A 17,997-nucleotide genomic window follows, 5' to 3' on the forward strand; every position below is an offset into this window, starting at 1 on the left:
AGCCCAAAAATTTTGTCAATTAATAAAAAACCCAAATTTCAACCCAATGGGCTAAATGGGCCAACACTCAAATGAAGAGGGCCCACAAGTGTTTCGGTCTATTTTATGAGAGGCCCAAAAGGGAAGACATAAGCCCAGCCCATGAGTCCTAGCTCAAAGCTACAGACACAATATTGATCAAGATAACCTGCATACACAAGTAATACTTATATATCAGAGTTATGTATTTTTCAACACGTCCAATGAAGTATTTATTGATGGTTGGCTTTCATACTTCCAGGCATTTTAGAGTGGAAATACAATACTAGTACTCTACAAGGATGCTGAAACACAACAATCTTGTATTTTACATAGTCAAGATCAATTAGATTAACAATGATAACAAAGAAAGAAATACATAATTTATTTTAGATAGGCAAGATCAATTCCATCGAACAGAAACAACCATCTAAATTATATATCCTCTGAACCCATGCTACTTGAAGATAGAGCATGCTGTTTGTATAAAAGTGAGCACCAGAAGAACAATAGCAGCCAATGTTGAAGCGCCTCTCCAAGGGGTGCTAAAATATTCACGTTTTAATGTTGCCTGCCTTCTGTGCCAATGATTCTCATAGAAACTATTCAATTTATTATAGAGATCAATGTAATCATTTCTTACCGCTATCCATTCGATTCCTTTGTTAAGATTGTTAATCATAGAATTTGCTGCACTGTTGTCGCCTAGGTAATTGACCAAGATTTGTTTACCACAAAGAAAATCTACATCTTTTCTAGTATTAATAAGTGAATCCATCAAGAATAAGTAATCAGTAAAGTATGTATCTTTTATATAACGAGTTTGCTCTAACGCCATAATGTTTCGAGTAACAACTTCAGTCCAATTGTCTAATTTTAACGGGGGGATTTTCAACACTCCTTTTTCAAATTTTATGTCAAATCGGCGTTCACTTGTAACAACCTCGAATTTTACTCCTGCCTCGTGGAGTTGTGTTGCAGTGTTTAAAAGGTCATTCTGTTGATTACCTTTTTTTTGTTGCTTCTCTAGTGGAGGTATCTGGAAGGTTGGAAGAAGATCGGTGAAGTGTTCTATTTTCACATTGGGAAGGGCCTGCAAGGACTGCATGTTGAAGTGCCCAAAGTAGTTATAAGAAAGCTCAAGTAAACCATTGTAATCTGAGAGAGATGGAAATGCAAGGTGGTGTAGTCTCTCAATAACAAAGAATTGAAGCTGATTTTCAAGTAATAGCAAGTCAAGCCTTATAGCACTTGCCCTTGGTTAGTTGGTTTCACAAACATAGGATCATCACTTGTCCAACTTCTTGAACTAAATCTGAAGAAAAGCTCAAGAATGAAGCTCGCATCCATCAATATCATTTTCACAAACCTATCACTGGTAAGTTCAGTAGTCTCTGCATAACACCCGCGAATGCTTTCTTCCATTTCCCTTATTGTACCTACTAAATACTCCAACTTTATCGCACTCCGTTGCATGAAACTCCCGAAGTATCTCTCTTTATGCTCTTCCATGGCTCTCAATCCTTTGTTTTTGTGGTGAAACGGGCCAATTGAAACTACCTGAGGAGTGTAGGCTTCTTCCTTCCATTTTCGAAGGCGGCGTGGAACCATGTAGATAAGACACTGAGTTGATGGTTGAATCTCGGGCCTTTTGAAGATTTTTCTAGGGCCTTTTGAAGATTTTTCTAGTTTCAATTACCAACTCATCATTTTTATTTCTAATTCCACCTGAAATGTTTGCTTCCTTTTGAGTATTTTGATCTTTATTATTCATTGAAGCAATTGCTAGTTGAATTTCTGCGCTAGCTTATTCTTCCGTCTCCCAAATTGTCTTCCTTAAATTTCCTTAGGACAAACACAAAACCCACTAGCATTAGAAATACTAGTTGCTAACCCGTGCGATACACGGGATAGTTAAATAAAAGGACAATTAACCAACATCACGTTAAGGTAAAAGAATTAGTAAGAGACTGATTTGCCCACCAAAAACTTAAAAGAAAAAAAGATTGATAAAATAAAATCTAAGAAATTTAGAAATAGAAATTTGGGTTAATAATATGCATATTATAGACATTTTGTTAGTTAGCGTTTAAAAAAAAATAGGTCTGTCATAATTAAATAAAATACAATGGGAAGAAATATTTAACTTCTATGCTTTTCTATAGTTTAGAAGTATTGTCTAACGTAGAATGTTATTGGGTTATAAGAAATATTTTTATAAAATGCTAATACTATATATATATATATATATGCTTATATTGTCAATGTCTTACTGTAGGTGCATAGTTACTGAAACCTACAAAGTAATTTACAATTCTTAAATTAATAAAGCAAAATTCCCAAAAGTTATATATATACACACTCTAAAAAATGATACAAACTACAAAGATAAAAACAAATCTTATTTAGTCGTAATAATAACAATATAAACAATTCAAAACATGGAACATGTTAGGTTCTAAGGTCTTAGGATTTTATGTATTTAAAACTCTAATTTGTAATGTTGGCAAACCATGATCAAAACAATGTATTTAGTCTTGTTTAGGCTTGCTCAAAGTTGGTTTATTATTGTAAAGTTGGAATCGAGTGGCTGCAGAAGTACTTGGGACTTTCAGCCTGGCTCAATCGATCGAAGAATAGACTCGATCGATCGAAAATCGCACAGATTGATTTTTCTGCAGAATTTCCAACTCAGCCCTACTTCATTAAACGTTTAGGGTTTTATGTTTTTACCCTAGGTATATAAACTAAACCCTAGCCACGTTTTTGAAGGTTGCTCCAATTGTATTGTTGCTCATACATTGCTGTTTTGTGTAAATCTCTTGTGAGATCTAGAGGAGCTTTCCTTTACACAAAACTTAGGGTTTTCAAGTTAGAGATAATATCAATATCTTGATGATCAACTTGGTTGCTACCATTGAAACTTAAAGAATATCAAGCGTGAGTGCTTGTAGCTGATTGAAGAATCCAAGAAAGAAGGAGTCCATGGATTCGGAGTTTGCACGTGGTCGTGTCAGTAAGTTCTACTGATGGGTAGCATTAGGAAGTCAAGCGGGGAGCTTGAAGTCCTTTTGTATGAACTTCGATTCTTTCGCATAGTGAATTCAGGTTTACCTTGAGGATAGCTAGGTCAAATCCTCCCCAGTTTTTTACCGTGTGGTTTCCTGGGTCATCATATCTTGTGTTCACTTATTTTCCCCTGCTTTATAACTTGATATGATTATTTGATTGCTTTAACCTAGAATTGCATAATTTGACTAAGTAACAACTTGGCTAATTAATCTAGGCTAACCAATCTGGTTGTTTTAAGGAGTCTAAAACCGTACAAGTGGTATCAGAGCAGGTAGCTCTTTTGTTGGAGATTTCTTGATCTCTGAGTTGATCCTTAACCCCTGTTGTCATGGAGTATGGACACTCTCTGTTTGTTCCTCCTCACTTTGATGGGAATAACTATGCTTATTGGAAAGTAAGGATGAAAACATTCCTGAAATCCATTGATGAGAGAGTCTGGAATTCCGTTGAGTATGGATGGGAGAAGCCCACTACTCCTGTGAGTGAGTGGCAAACTTCTGAAAAAGAAGCAGCTGACTTCAATAGCAAAGTTATGAATGCCATCTTCAACACTGTTTCGATGGAGGAATTTAAGAGAATCTCTAATGTTGAGGTTGCTCATATTGCTTGGAAAATCCTCCAAACTGTGCATGAAGGCACAAAGGCAGTTAAGATCAATAAATTGCAACAATTGACCTCTAGATTTGAAAGCATTAGAATGTCTGATGATGAATCTTTTGGTGAATTCTATGCTAAATTAAATGATATTGTCAATTCTGCTTTTAATTTGGGTGAAGTCTATGATCAACCTAAAATTGTTAGGAAGATACTTAGATCATTAACTGAAGACTTTAGAACCAAAGTGACTACCATCACTGAAAGTCTGAAAGCAAGGATGTGGACTCCATCCCTGTTGATGAGCTTGTAGGATCTCTTCAGTCCTATGAGTCTGACCTACCTAAAGTGAACAAATCCAAATCAATGGCTCTTAAGTCAGTTGATGATGTTGATGGTGGTGGATTTGATGATGAGCTCTCTGCTACAGAGATTGCCTATCTTGCCAAAAATTTTAAAAACTTTCTTAGAAATACCAATAGAAAGGCAAGAGGTACATACACTGCTGAACCTAGAAATTTTAGGAAGAATGATCCCACTAAGGTTAATAACCTTGAAAAACCAAAAGAAAAAGTTGGAATTTATAACACCTAATTCCATTATCTTTTAAGTTGAATCCAAATAAATAATTAATTGAAATGAATCCAAATAAATAATTAATCAACCAAGAATCAAAGCTTCAATTAAGAAAACAAAAAATCACATGAACCCAAATAAAAATTCTCAATAAAGCAAGAACATATAAGGTAAAGAATTAAGATTAACCTACTGAGACGCAAATACCAAAAACCCCAAAACTTAAAGCTTCCAAATTTTATAGAATCCCTAAATTCTACTTCAAAACCAAACAAAACCCTTCAAATTCAAAAAATTCATATATAATATACCAAATAAAAATTTACCATACCTTGGGCTGGAAGACATAGGTTGCAGCTTTGATTTTTCTCCAAAAAATGGAAATGCTTCATCTGCAATATACAATATAAAATAATTATTAGAAATTTCAACCCAAAAACCAAACCCACAAAAACACTATCAAAATATAGAGATTAACCCAAATACTTAGAGGAAAATCAATTCTAAACATAATAAAACAATAAGATATAATGAAAATATCAGGCACATATGGAAGCAAATAAAAAAGACAAAACCTACATTTTTTTTTTCTTTCTTTTACGTGAGTCTCTCTCCTTCTTATTTTTTTAATCTTATAGTGACGTTAAGTTTAGGGTTTTAAGGAGAGAAGAGAGAGTCCTACCAAGTGTCTCTCTCTTTTTTTCTTAATCCTAAAGTTTTTTTTTTTTGGTGAGTCCTTTTTTTTTTTTTTTTTTTTTAAATCTAATGTATTATGTGAGTTTTTTTTTTTTTTTTTGGAAACCTAGAGTGAGTAATTTTTTTTTTATTTTTTATAATTCTAACGTGAGGTATCTTAAAAAATTATAATTAATTTTTAATCATCAATTTTATATTATATATAGATAATAATAATGATGTGATAAGCTTTGGAGAGGCCAACAAAATATATCTAATAAAGTTTTACTTAAACTAAACTATTGTAAAACTGATAAATATAAGAAGATATAAAACCTAGAATAAAAAGAATCTAAAATAAAAAGAAAAAGAAAATAATGGTGACGTGGAAAATTGTGGGAGCTTTAAAGGTTTCGATTATATATATATATATATAGATTAGGTGATACTTGTAAAAAAAATATTTAAAAAACGTGGATAAACTAGCTAGGTGATTACTCATGATGCATGGACAAGCTATCATCGTCTACCATCATCATCCTAGAAATCTGATTGTAAATGACTAGTCATTTTGAATGATAGAGTTCGATTTTGGTTTTGGAAAAAACAATAGTTAATAGGATAAACAATTTAAGCACTTAAAATCATATAATATTATTAAAATAATTAGTTAGAGTGTGTGAATTGTTCGTATTGAAGATTGTTCCATTTCTATAAGAAAAAGAACGTAGTTGGTTAAACCATTTATATATTTAATTTTTACTTAGTAATGTAGTTTTTGTTTTTCTATTACTATGGGTTTATTTTATGGGTAAAAGTGTATTACTAGGAATTTTGCTAATGTTTATTATCTTTTTCTGGGAAGTTATTCAATTATAATGAAAAACTCTTTTAAAAGGTAGGCTTTTTTTTTTTTTTTTTTTTGAACACAGTGTATATATATATATATATATATTGTCAACAAAATTATCATTTATATATTTACTTCAATCAATGATCATTTTTGGAATTGTAATAGAATTTTATTTAGTTTCAAATTTTAAATAGTGTTTTTTTTTTTTTTTTTGAGATATCAAATTTTAAATAGTCAAACACAAATGTAATACAAAGAGCGGCAAACAAAGGGTCATTCTTTGTTTTCCAAGGTAATACAAGTACGTATGAGCGTGATATCTCTATTGTTTTAATTACTTTAAATGACAATCAATTGTCTCATTTTCATTATATTAGAAAAAAAAGATTTTAATTTATTAATTATTATCAGTAAATCACAATAATCATTCAAATAATAGTTACATTTTTCCTCACCTATATATATAAGCAAACCATAACCTGAAGTTTACATGTATGAGAGTAATATTCAATGCGCAAAAATTTATACAAAGTTTGCCATCCTTTCATTTTTCTACTTCTTTTTATTAATTTTATTAAGTCAATTTGAATTCATTGTTTTTGTAAAAGCTATGTTTACATGTATGTCATATATTTGTCTGTTGTCGATTTAAATGATTTCTTGACAAAAATTTGTTTGAATAATTTGATAAGTTATATTATATATTTTTAGCTATTTATTAAAGTAATGGTAGTTTTTTGAGTTAAGATTTTTATTTTGGTCATTCAAAAATGAACCTTAACCCTTATTATTATAAAAAAAATTTACTTTCAAATAAGTTTAACCAAAAATTCATTTATATTTTTTTGTCTTTAAACACTTGTTTCCTATCTCTCTAAAATTAATTTTCAAGGTTTCCTCTTTATTAATTTCATCCATCTCTACATAAAAATCCTCAAGTTTATGGATAAGCAAATCCATTGGAGAACACAACTTATCTAGTTTTCGCTAAAAATGTCCTAAAGTATACCTGTACTTTAAAACAGTGAGAAAAAGTGGGAAAAAGTAAATAAATAAAAAAGTGAGAAAAAAATTGAGATTTTAAAAAGCTGTACATAAAAATTAAAAGTTAAAAAATAATGCTAAAAGCTGTGCCAAACACACTATGAAATTCAAAAAAAAAATTCTCAAAAATAAAAGCATACTTTATTTTACTCATTATTAAAAAATTATACTTTTATCTTTCTGAATTATTATGCATACAATTTAATCTATACTTCAGCACAACCATTCAATTTATATTTTTTTTTATCCATTATAATAAATACTACTATTGTACACTTGATTTCCTTTCCACTCAATTTATACTTTGCATATAATTAATAAATATACACACATATATATTGTTCTATTTCAACATAATTCTTTTGAACTCTTGATTTAATTGTGCAAAAATTAAATAATCACTATAAATAAAATTTTGTATGTATATGAGAGTATAAATTAATGTTATATATATATATATATATATCTAATTATACACATTTTCTCTGGGGAAAAAAAATCTTTTGAAAGACTCTAAAATCCTATCTTTNGTCCTAGATCGAGATTGAAGCATGCATGGTCGAAAGAAGCAGAGGAGTATGAGGTTGTTCTTCTGACTTCTGTCGTCTTTCTGTGTTCTGCTCTTGTCTTGCTCGATCTTCTTCTATGTTGGGGATGGACCTGCGGTGACTATCACAAAGGGGATTTTGGGGATTTTCCGATGATACAATGGCCAAGTATTGTCAGAACCACCAATTTGGCCAATGGCTTTGTTCCTTCAGAGAGACCTTCACTCCATGAGAGTTGGGACTTGGGACAGCTTCACACACGAGAAAGAGGGAGAGTAAGTGTTTGGGGGTTTGGTTTCAAATGCTAAGTTTCAGTGTCTGGGTATGAGCTGGGGCTGCTGTGACAGTGGATTGAGGGAGAGGTAGAGAATGGGTTGAAAGAGAGGCAGGGAGCGATAGCTATGCAAGGAAAAAAAAAAAAACTTTGATTTTATGAAAGTTTACTCATCAAACTTACCAAAACAGTGGGCAGGCTGAAACAATAGGCGGGCTGTGAAATTTTTTAAGGGTAAAATAGTCTTTTTGTTATTTGGTGAGGTGTCAATGATTTAAGCCATTAGATTGAATCTATGGCTGAGAATTTAGGTATTGCACCCCATGCAATACCCTAGATATTGCACAGGATATGAATCCCTTTTCTCTCTCTCTCTCTCTCTCTCTCTCTCTCTCTCTCTCTCTCTATATATATATATATATATAGAGAGAGAGAGAGAGAGAGAGAGAGAGAGAGAACTTTAAGTCCTATGAAGCTGCAATATTAGTCGATCATATTTGAGCTGTTTATTGCCAATAATGTAAGAGAAAGTTTTAGTTCATCCGATATAGCTATAATTTGTGAGAGATGCTTACCCCATACTTAGGCCAAAAAAGTCTTAACTTATAGTTGAAACAATGCTGTTTTTATCCTTTTTATCAGAATCCCAAGAAAATGATAATCCTATAGCATTGTTTTGTTTAATTCTCTTTTACATGGCATCCTTTTGAAAGTAAGCCTAGTTTTCTTATTGATAAGCAAATTTTGTATTGAGAAACTTTAAAATTATTTTTTTTTTACTTTTTATTTTTAAGGAAAGAACCTTTAGAATTCCAAAGATAATTTACTATTAATTTGTCAAGAATTTTGTAATTTAGTAATATTGTTTACTATTTTTTATTAGAAGATTTGAGTTTCAAATTCCTCTCTCCTATTTTTCTCCCCCAAGAAAGAAAAATAAAATCCCTCTCACTTATTACAATAACTATCAAATGATCAAAACTTCTAAGTTATTAAAATATGACATGGCATATTATATGTTTGATTAGTTAATTATTTACTCATAATGAAATTTGGCTAAACCCTTCACAAAACCAGGAATACAAAATCTTGGAAACATGCATACCTTCTCACATAAGGAATTGAAGATTGCCACCAATGGCTTCCACAAATCCAATAAGATTGGCGCAGGAGGGTTCGGCTCTGTTTATAAGGCATGTATTCTCTTTTCCCCTTCCTCTCTTGTTTTTTATTTAGTTATTTAGGGGCCAAACATATAAAATAACTAAACAAGGTAGCTTAATTAATAGTACACCTGGTGTTAGCCTTGCATTGCCCTTAGTATATAACCTTATGCATATGAATGGGTACATTTAAAAATAATTACAATTTTACACATATTTGAATTCAAATTATACATAATATTAAAGTTAAAACTTACAAATTTTTTATGTTATGAATTTCTAAAATATTTAATGGTTTCTCATTGTATATATATATATATATAATTGAATTTGAAATTTTCGGTTTTTGCACCCAACAATTCACTTACTATAAAATATAAAAAAAAAAAAAAAAATTAGATAAGACACATGGCATAAAGTTAAACTTCAATTGAAATTCAATTTAAAATATAATTAGATTTAGACTCTTTGATTTTTTTACCTAATAATTCACTTGTCACAAAAATTTAAAAATTAGATGGAACACGCGGCATAAAATTGAATTTCAATTTAAAATTTAATTGAACTTTCTCTAAGTTTTGGCGTTAACTATACATATAGAATGCATACATTTCACCACTGACTTTTTGGTTGGACTATAGGGAAAACTTCAAGATGGTAGGGTTGTCGCTGTTAAAATGCTTTCAGCTGAATCAAGTCAAGGACACAATGAATTTATGTCTGAAATAGCTTCGCTGTCCAATATTAAGCATGAAAATCTTGTTGAGCTGCATGGTGGTTGCGTTGATGGTCCTCATAAAATTCTTGTTTACTACTATATGGAAAACAATAGCCTTTCTCAAACATTACTCGGTATATATACATATATATATATATATATACTATGCATATTTCAAAATTTTGATATTCAAGTATAATGACAAAGACTGCGTTCATTTTCTTTTACTTTCATGAGGGACATATGCATATCACATTTGCTCTCTTAAATTGCTAGGTAGTGCGGAAAATAGAACTAAATTCAACTGGAAAGCGCGGCGAAAGGTTTCATTGGGAATTGCTCGAGCAGTTGCCTACATTCATGAGGAAATTAAACCACATATTGTGCGTCAAGATATCAAAGCTAGCAATATACTCTTTGGATCAGCTTTTCAATCCTATGCTTTCAGATTTTGGCTCTCAAAGCTAATTCCAAATAACAACACTCACATTAGTACATGAGTAGCCGGGACATTGTAAGTGGAGCTACTAAAACATTGTTGGTTTTTTTTTTTTTTTTTTTTTTAGAACACAGTGTATATATATATATATATATATTGTCAACAAAATTATCATTTATATATTTACTTCAATCAATGATCATTTTTGGAATTGTAATAGAATTTTATTTAGTTTCAAATTTTAAATAGTGTTTTTTTTTTTTTTTTGAGATATCAAATTTTAAATAGTCAAACACAAATGTAATACAAAGAGCGGCAAACAAAGGGTCATTCTTTGTTTTCCAAGGTAATACAAGTACGTATGAGCGTGATATCTCTATTGTTTTAATTACTTTAAATGACAATCAATTGTCTCATTTTCATTATATTAGAAAAAAAAGATTTTAATTTATTAATTATTATCAGTAAATCACAATAATCATTCAAATAATAGTTACATTTTTCCTCACCTATATATATAAGCAAACCATAACCTGAAGTTTACATGTATGAGAGTAATATTCAATGCGCAAAAATTTATACAAAGTTTGCCATCCTTTCATTTTTCTACTTCTTTTTATTAATTTTATTAAGTCAATTTGAATTCATTGTTTTTGTAAAAGCTATGTTTACATGTATGTCATATATTTGTCTGTTGTCGATTTAAATGATTTCTTGACAAAAATTTGTTTGAATAATTTGATAAGTTATATTATATATTTTTAGCTATTTATTAAAGTAATGGTAGTTTTTTGAGTTAAGATTTTTATTTTGGTCATTCAAAAAATGAACCTTAACCCTTATTATTATAAAAAAAATTTACTTTCAAATAAGTTTAACCAAAAATTCATTTATATTTTTTTGTCTTTAAACACTTGTTTCCTATCTCTCTAAAATTAATTTTCAAGGTTTCCTCTTTATTAATTTCATCCATCTCTACATAAAAATCCTCAAGTTTATGGATAAGCAAATCCATTGGAGAACACAACTTATCTAGTTTTCGCTAAAAATGTCCTAAAGTATACCTGTACTTTAAAACAGTGAGAAAAAGTGGGAAAAAGTAAATAAATAAAAAAGTGAGAAAAAAATTGAGATTTTAAAAAGCTGTACATAAAAATTAAAAGTTAAAAAATAATGCTAAAAGCTGTGCCAAACACACTATGAAATTCAAAAAAAAAATTCTCAAAAATAAAAGCATACTTTATTTTACTCATTATTAAAAAATTATACTTTTATCTTTCTGAATTATTATGCATACAATTTAATCTATACTTCAGCACAACCATTCAATTTATATTTTTTTTTATCCATTATAATAAATACTACTATTGTACACTTGATTTCCTTTCCACTCAATTTATACTTTGCATATAATTAATAAATATACACACATATATATTGTTCTATTTCAACATAATTCTTTTGAACTCTTGATTTAATTGTGCAAAAATTAAATAATCACTATAAATAAAATTTTGTATGTATATGAGAGTATAAATTAATGTTATATATATATATATATATATATATATATATATATATATCTAATTATACACATTTTCTCTGAAAAAAAAAATGTTTTGAAAGACTTAAAAATCCTATCTTTAATTTGTTGTCATTTGAATTATTAGTACTTTGGAGGATTTTTTCCATCCAAACGAGCTTTGTAAGGACTGAGTTTGAGCACCTCTACTATTTGATGAGTGAACTCAAGCGCAACTAGCCCAATACAATGAATTTGTAGAGAATAGGTTTAAGAACTAGGCCTTAGCAAGGATTACAACAGTTCATATGATGGTCGTCATAATCGTACGTAGATGAACTGAGATTATCTAAGAAAGTTTATCCTCGGCACAGTCCAAGGAGCTTTGTGGTTATCCTTTGTCCGCCCCCTTGCTTAATCTGCTTTTCCATATTATATAGTCCTCCTCAAACGATCTCCTTCTTCTACTTGTTGATCATCCATGCTCCCCTTTGACTGCCTGTCTCATCAGCCACCTTACCAATCCTCCTGTGAGTTGCAGCAACCAAGGCAACACTGTTTAGAGGTCATCTTACCATTAATACGGCCAGAGAGTTAGTTGTGCGCATTTAATGTGGAGGTGACGGCTTCTCCTTGAACTGTTCCTCTACCACGCCTCCCTGGATGGCCAATCATACTTGTCTTTTTCTTGGGGTGCTTAGGGACGCCGCCCATGGTAGTGTGCTGCCCTTAGTTCCATAGGTCTCAGACGACCGAGGACAAGGTTGTCCTCGGCGATGTTTATTGGCAGCCTGAGCTTTCCACGCTCATCCTCGGATGGTTCCTACTCCTCGGTGTGGGCTTTGGGCTTAATGCAAGGTGGGTCGAATTTAAAGTGCGTACGCAAGAACTCTTGAATGCTAAAGTAAAGAGACAAATCAATTCAAGTGGGTATTTATACCCTCAATCAAAAAACAAATGTGCGGGGTTTCCCGCCCATAATGGCAAAAGATCCCCATCGTTGGGTTACTATCACACTATTAAACGTAGGGAGTATAGAGCCGCCAGAACTTAATAGGGGTGCGCGCCATATATTGAAACGCCAGAAGCGTGCATTGAACAAGTGGAAAGATTCCAACGCTAACATAGGACAAGATTAGATGAGCCATGACAAAGGCCCAAGGACATCAAAATCCTCATCCCTGTCTGAAGGTTCGGACAGCAGGATTATGAGGGGCTATTGCGGGGCCTAAGAATTTGACGACCCTGACTCACCTTGCATTAAGCCCAAAGCCCACGCTGAGGAGTAGGAATCGTCCGAGAATGAGCGTGGAAAGCCCAGGTTGCCAATAAACATCATCGAGGATGACCTTGTCCTCGGCCGTCCGAGACCTATGGAACTAAGGGCAGCACACTACCAAGGGCAACCTCCCTAAGCACTCCAAGAAAAAGACAAGTATGATGGGCCATCCAGGGAAGGGTGGTGGAGGAACAGTTCAAGGAGAAATTGTCACCTCCACATTAAATGCACACAACTAACTCTTTGGCCGCATTAATGGCAAAATGACCTCTGAACAGTACTGCCTTGGTTACTGCAACTCACAGGAGGATTGGTAAGGTAGCTAATGAGACAGGCAATCAGAGGGGAGCATGGATGATTAACAAGTGGAAGAAGGAAATCGTTTGAGGAGGACTATATAATATGGAAAAGCAAATTAAGCATGGGGGCGGACAAAAGGATAACCATAAAGCTCCTCGGACTGTGCCAAGGATAAACTTTCTTAGATAATCTCAGTTCATCTACGTATGATAGTGACGACCATCATATGAACCGTTGTAATCCTTGCTAAGGCCTAGTTCTTAAACTCATTCTCTACAAATTCATTGTATTGGGCTAGTTGGGCTTGAGTTCACTCATCAAACAGTAGAGATGCTCAAACCCAGTTCCTACAATTGGCACCGTCTGTAGCAAGAACTTGTGCATCAGTGAGTGCAACGGTCAATATGATGGTAGGATCGACGCGTTGGTGACATTCTTTGGTGATTACGCAACCAGCGGTACAGAGCACATGGTTATGATCCTAATTGTTCCTACATTGTTAGCCTGTTTAAAGTTAGCAGCTGAGTGCCACCGTTGATTTCGTTAAAGTTGAGAGACAATTTTTCATTACCGTCCACAACACCAATTCCAAGTCCCATTGGAGGGAAAAACAACAACGCACTCACTCATGAGACAGTTATTACAGTAAAGCAAGAAAAAAGCGCGGTATTTTTATTAAATAAAGTAAAAAGTACATCGTACACTAAGTGGCTTAGGCAGGCTTGTTCTAAAGCTAACTGTAGAAACAGAGGCTTGGGCAGGCTTGTTCTAAAGCTAATTACAAAAAGAGAGGCTGAGGCAGGCCTGTTTTAAGGCTAACAACACCTGAGCATTTGATGGATGGTACTGACGATGAGAAAGGAAAAGGAGCGGAAGCGCTTGACGGCCCCGTCCCAAGGTGTTCCCTTAATTCTCTCCCAGTTTCATGATAATTAAGCATTGGAGGCGGCAATACCTGGGCATCAACAGTTCCGCAATCTTACAAATCTCCATCGAATGTCCTACCATTGAGGTTAGATCCGAACTTGGTCACACCGAAAGTCTGATGCGATTCACACCCGCTTTGGCTCTCGTTTGAAAAAGGAAGGTCTTCCTTCTTGGGTGGTTAGAAGGTAGAAACACCTTCGGCCTCCGCTTCCTTGGCCCCAATTGCGTCGTCTAAGATCTGGCCGGCATTCGTGGTCCTTGGAAGGGGCTTGGCTTCCTAGCCCTCGCCCTCATCCAAGGCCATCCCATTTCCCTAGGCCTCAATCATAGCCTTGGCGAAGTCCTTGGGAACACCTAAAGGATTGAGAACTTGAAATCCATGTCAAACTCAAGGATTTGTAAAATGTGAGAGCACGAGCCCCCTAGAGCACCTTATATAGGAGGCGAAGGCTGGTGGAAATTAATCTGCATGAAATTCGGAGGAAGAGTTATGAGTGATATTAACCCTGACTAATTTCCAAAGGGGTCACCAACCGTTGGAACTACACTAATCCTCAGAGATATTAATGAGGGCACGCCTCGTGCACTAAAACCTCAGGTACGCAACTTGAATAGCCAAGAGACACCTCGTAATCAGAAAAGGCAAAAAATTGGCGCAATGGGGCTATCTTCACATATGAGAGTGGAAGGCCAAACCGCCCTTGCCTAGGTCAACGTTAGGCTAAGGGCCCAGTTTACGGAAGAACCCCTCCTCGGTAAGGCAAGGCCAAGGCCGCTATCCTTTAGAAGCCAACTTTCCAACGCTGAGGACAAGTCCCTTCGCACCGAACAGTAATGATTAAGTACTAGATAGAACCAAGGTCTTGTATGGACCTCGGACTCAAACCTATGGGTAAACTAGTTACTTCATAAAATTAAGCACTAAACAGAACCAAGATCTTACATGGTCCTCGAACTCAAACCTATGGAGAAACTAGTTACTTCACAAAATTAAGTACTAGACAGAATCAAGGTCTTACATAGTCCTCGGACTCAAGCCTATGGGGAAACTAGTTACTTCACAAAATCAAGTACTAGACAGAACCAAGGTCTTGCATGGTCCTCAGACTCAACCCTATAAGGAAACTAGTTACTTCACAAAATTAAGTACTAGACAGAACCAAGGTCTTAGATGGTCCTCGGACTCAAGCCTATAGGGAAACTAGTTATTTCACAAAATTAAGTACTAGATAGAACCAAGGTCTTGTATAGTCCTCGGACTTAAACCTATGGGGAAACTAGTTACTTCACAAAACAGCTACTTTCAACAAAACAGAGCGTAAGCATTCACTTAAGTTTCGAGCGCAGCCAAAGGGGAGTCTAGTGCCTTGGATCACTGGCCCCAGCCTACTTCGATAAAGGTGCAAAATGAAAGCAAGCCCATGAGCATCGCTTAAAGCACTTCAAGTGCTGGAACGCTCCCCTAGGCTTAGCAAGTTTATGAAGGACGTATGTTTGTATAAAGTATACGTTGTGGGCCAGGATCCTTTATGATTCATCTAAAGGGGAAGCAGATTGCATTGTTGAGATTGTTCAGTTTTCGGTTAAAACTTGAGGCAAAATTTACATCGTGGGTCCATCGTTTTCAATTATCCAAGCACTACTTGCACACTGCTAGGATCAGCCGAGTATTGAGCAGAGCATTAAAGCACGATAAATAAAAGCGTCATTCGAAGAAATAAATGCAGACGAATTGGATACATCACACAAAAAATAGTTTCATTACAATATCCCAAAGACAAAAAACAAAATAAAATGAAAAAGAAAACAAGATTAGAGTGGCCCAAGCCATCAAAATAGGGTAGCCCATCGAGATGGCCTATTTCTTCAACTTGATAGATAGCTTGTCCTAGAGGGTCTGCCGAGAGGTTTCGTCTGATGCCTTGGGATCTTGGCTTAGAGGGGAAACTTCGGAGGACTCTTTCTCGGTAGTAGGGACCTGAGGAATAACAAGTGTGGCTTGGGAGTCAGCAGGAGGCTTCATCACATCCTGGGGCGCTTCTGGGTTACTGATTTCTTCTTCCTCCAACGTCCCTTAGCGGTCAGTCTCCTTGGCAGACTTATCAATTGAAATTGGATCCTTGTCAGCACTGATCTGTCCTTCGTCTATCGCTTTAGGGGCGGTGCAAGCTTCAAAATTAGCAAAGGTAGCCTCACGAATGGTGGGGGGATAGTACACCCTCTCGGCCCTCCTAAGCTTAGACGAGGCCTCAACCCCAGCTTGGTTGAGGGCCTCATTCCAAGTTTGGAAGCAGTAGCATTTGCACACCTCAGGCACTTGAGCCTTGAGATTAGCCTCGGTCTTAGCCACCCCCTCAACAAAAGCCTCCTCCTCTACTTGCTTCTTAGAGCATTCTGCCTCTATCCTAGCAAACTCAGCCTCTACTTTGGCCTTCAAGGCTTCATCCCTGGTAAACTCGACGACACCTTTGGCTCCCTCTGCCTCAAGCAATTTCCTCTTCAGGTCAATGATATGCTCGTTGGCAATCTGCAGCTGACCCTCAGCTTCTAGCAGACGCCTCATCTGATCCTCGACCTATTTTTTAGCGCCAGCTAGGCTAGATACCATACTATCTCTTACCCTCGTCATCTCCTTCAGCTCCTCCCTCACCTTCTTGAGATCAGCCTCAGAGTTCTTAAGGGTATTCGCGGCATCCAAGTGCTTGTTGTATTTCTGATCCAGGGCCCTACTCTGCTTATTGGCCTTCTCCTCCAACCTAAAAGTGGCCTGTACAGCCTGCCAATTGAAACAAGCACACAGTAAGTTTGCAACTAAGGAACAAAACTTAACGAAGGCACAAGTGTCAAAGATCTTACCATACCCAGTTACCTCTTGAGGCTAAGGACAACCTCCTGCCTCCTTATGCCTCCCAACTCGGCCATGTCAGCAGGGAGTAGCAGAGACTTCTCCAGGGCATCGGCCACGTAAGCACCATCGCCCCCTTGGAAGTCCCTAAGGAAGGCATTATCCATCAAGGGCTTCCCATGAGGCATGGCGACAGGCAACTAGGCCTAGGGCTCGGACTGCTGGGCAACTTCCTTGTCCTTGCCTTGATGCCCGAACCTCAGCTGCTTAGAAGGTCGGCGAACTTCATCTTCCTCTGAGGAGGGACGAGATCTCCCCCCATCCAATGGGTCTTTGCCTTTGGAAGGCCTCTTCTTCTTCAGATCAGTGGGCTCGAGCCGAGGATCCAGGGCCGGTTTAACAGAGGACGACCTAGTCTGCGTAGGTAAAGACTTAGGTGAAGGAGGTGGAAGCTTGGGTGGAGGAGAAGGAAGTTTGGATTGCTACTTCCTCAACGCATCCTTCCCCGGCTCTGATCACGTATCTGGGATCCGAGAAAGACTTCTGGATCGATTTATACTCGAGGATCTTGTGAGTGGCTCTAAACTTGGTTGTCAGCTTCGTTCACAAAGGCCTCTACCCTAAGTACAGTTTCCAAGTCTTCCTTATTGACCAAATGGAAGTGTCATTCAAAGGCGTATGGATCTGCAAAAGAAAAAGCATGTTTTTATTAGCAACAAGACAATGCAAACTGTGAAAACATAATAGATCAACCCTCCCCTATTTCGATTACCCTACCTGGCTCCCTCTACTGTCGAGCAGTGAAGGCCGTCGTGTCATTCACCAGACACAATGAGAAAATCCTTATTCAACCCTTTACTAGACTCGGGGAGACACTAGATGAGCCTGACTCTATCATCCCTCATCTTCATGTAATAGGACTTACCCGTTAGGTGCTAGAGGTTGTAGCACCAATTTACGTCATGATGGGTTAACCTCAACCCCATCTTCTCGTTCAAGGCATCGATGCAACCTAGGATCCTAAACACATTAGTAGCGCACTGGGTGGGAGCCAATCTAAAATGCCTAAGGTAGTCCCTCGTCACCGGCCCTATAGGGATTCTCATACCACCTTCTAGGAAGGCGATTATGGGAATCACCACCTCACCAA

General features: G+C 35.7%; 1 protein-coding gene across 1 annotated transcript; it reads right to left on the reverse strand.

The window, feature by feature from the left end:
• Nucleotides 1-468: 468 nt before the first annotated feature.
• LOC112023005 (UPF0481 protein At3g47200-like) lies at nt 469-13,674 on the reverse strand. Its single transcript, XM_065765140.1, has 5 exons — nt 13,647-13,674; nt 4,592-4,652; nt 3,586-3,713; nt 1,294-1,703; nt 469-1,231 (listed from the first exon to the last, which is right to left on the reverse strand). The coding sequence occupies exons 1-5, from the start codon at nt 13,672-13,674 to the stop codon at nt 476-478; spliced, it is 1,383 nt and encodes a 460-aa protein (XP_065621212.1). The 3' UTR covers nt 469-475.
• Nucleotides 13,675-17,997: the final 4,323 nt, after the last annotated feature.

This window comes from Quercus suber, unplaced genomic scaffold, assembly GCF_002906115.3.
Source record: "Quercus suber isolate HL8 unplaced genomic scaffold, Cork oak 2.0 scaffold_610, whole genome shotgun sequence".
Classification (NCBI taxonomy): domain Eukaryota; kingdom Viridiplantae; phylum Streptophyta; class Magnoliopsida; order Fagales; family Fagaceae; genus Quercus; species Quercus suber.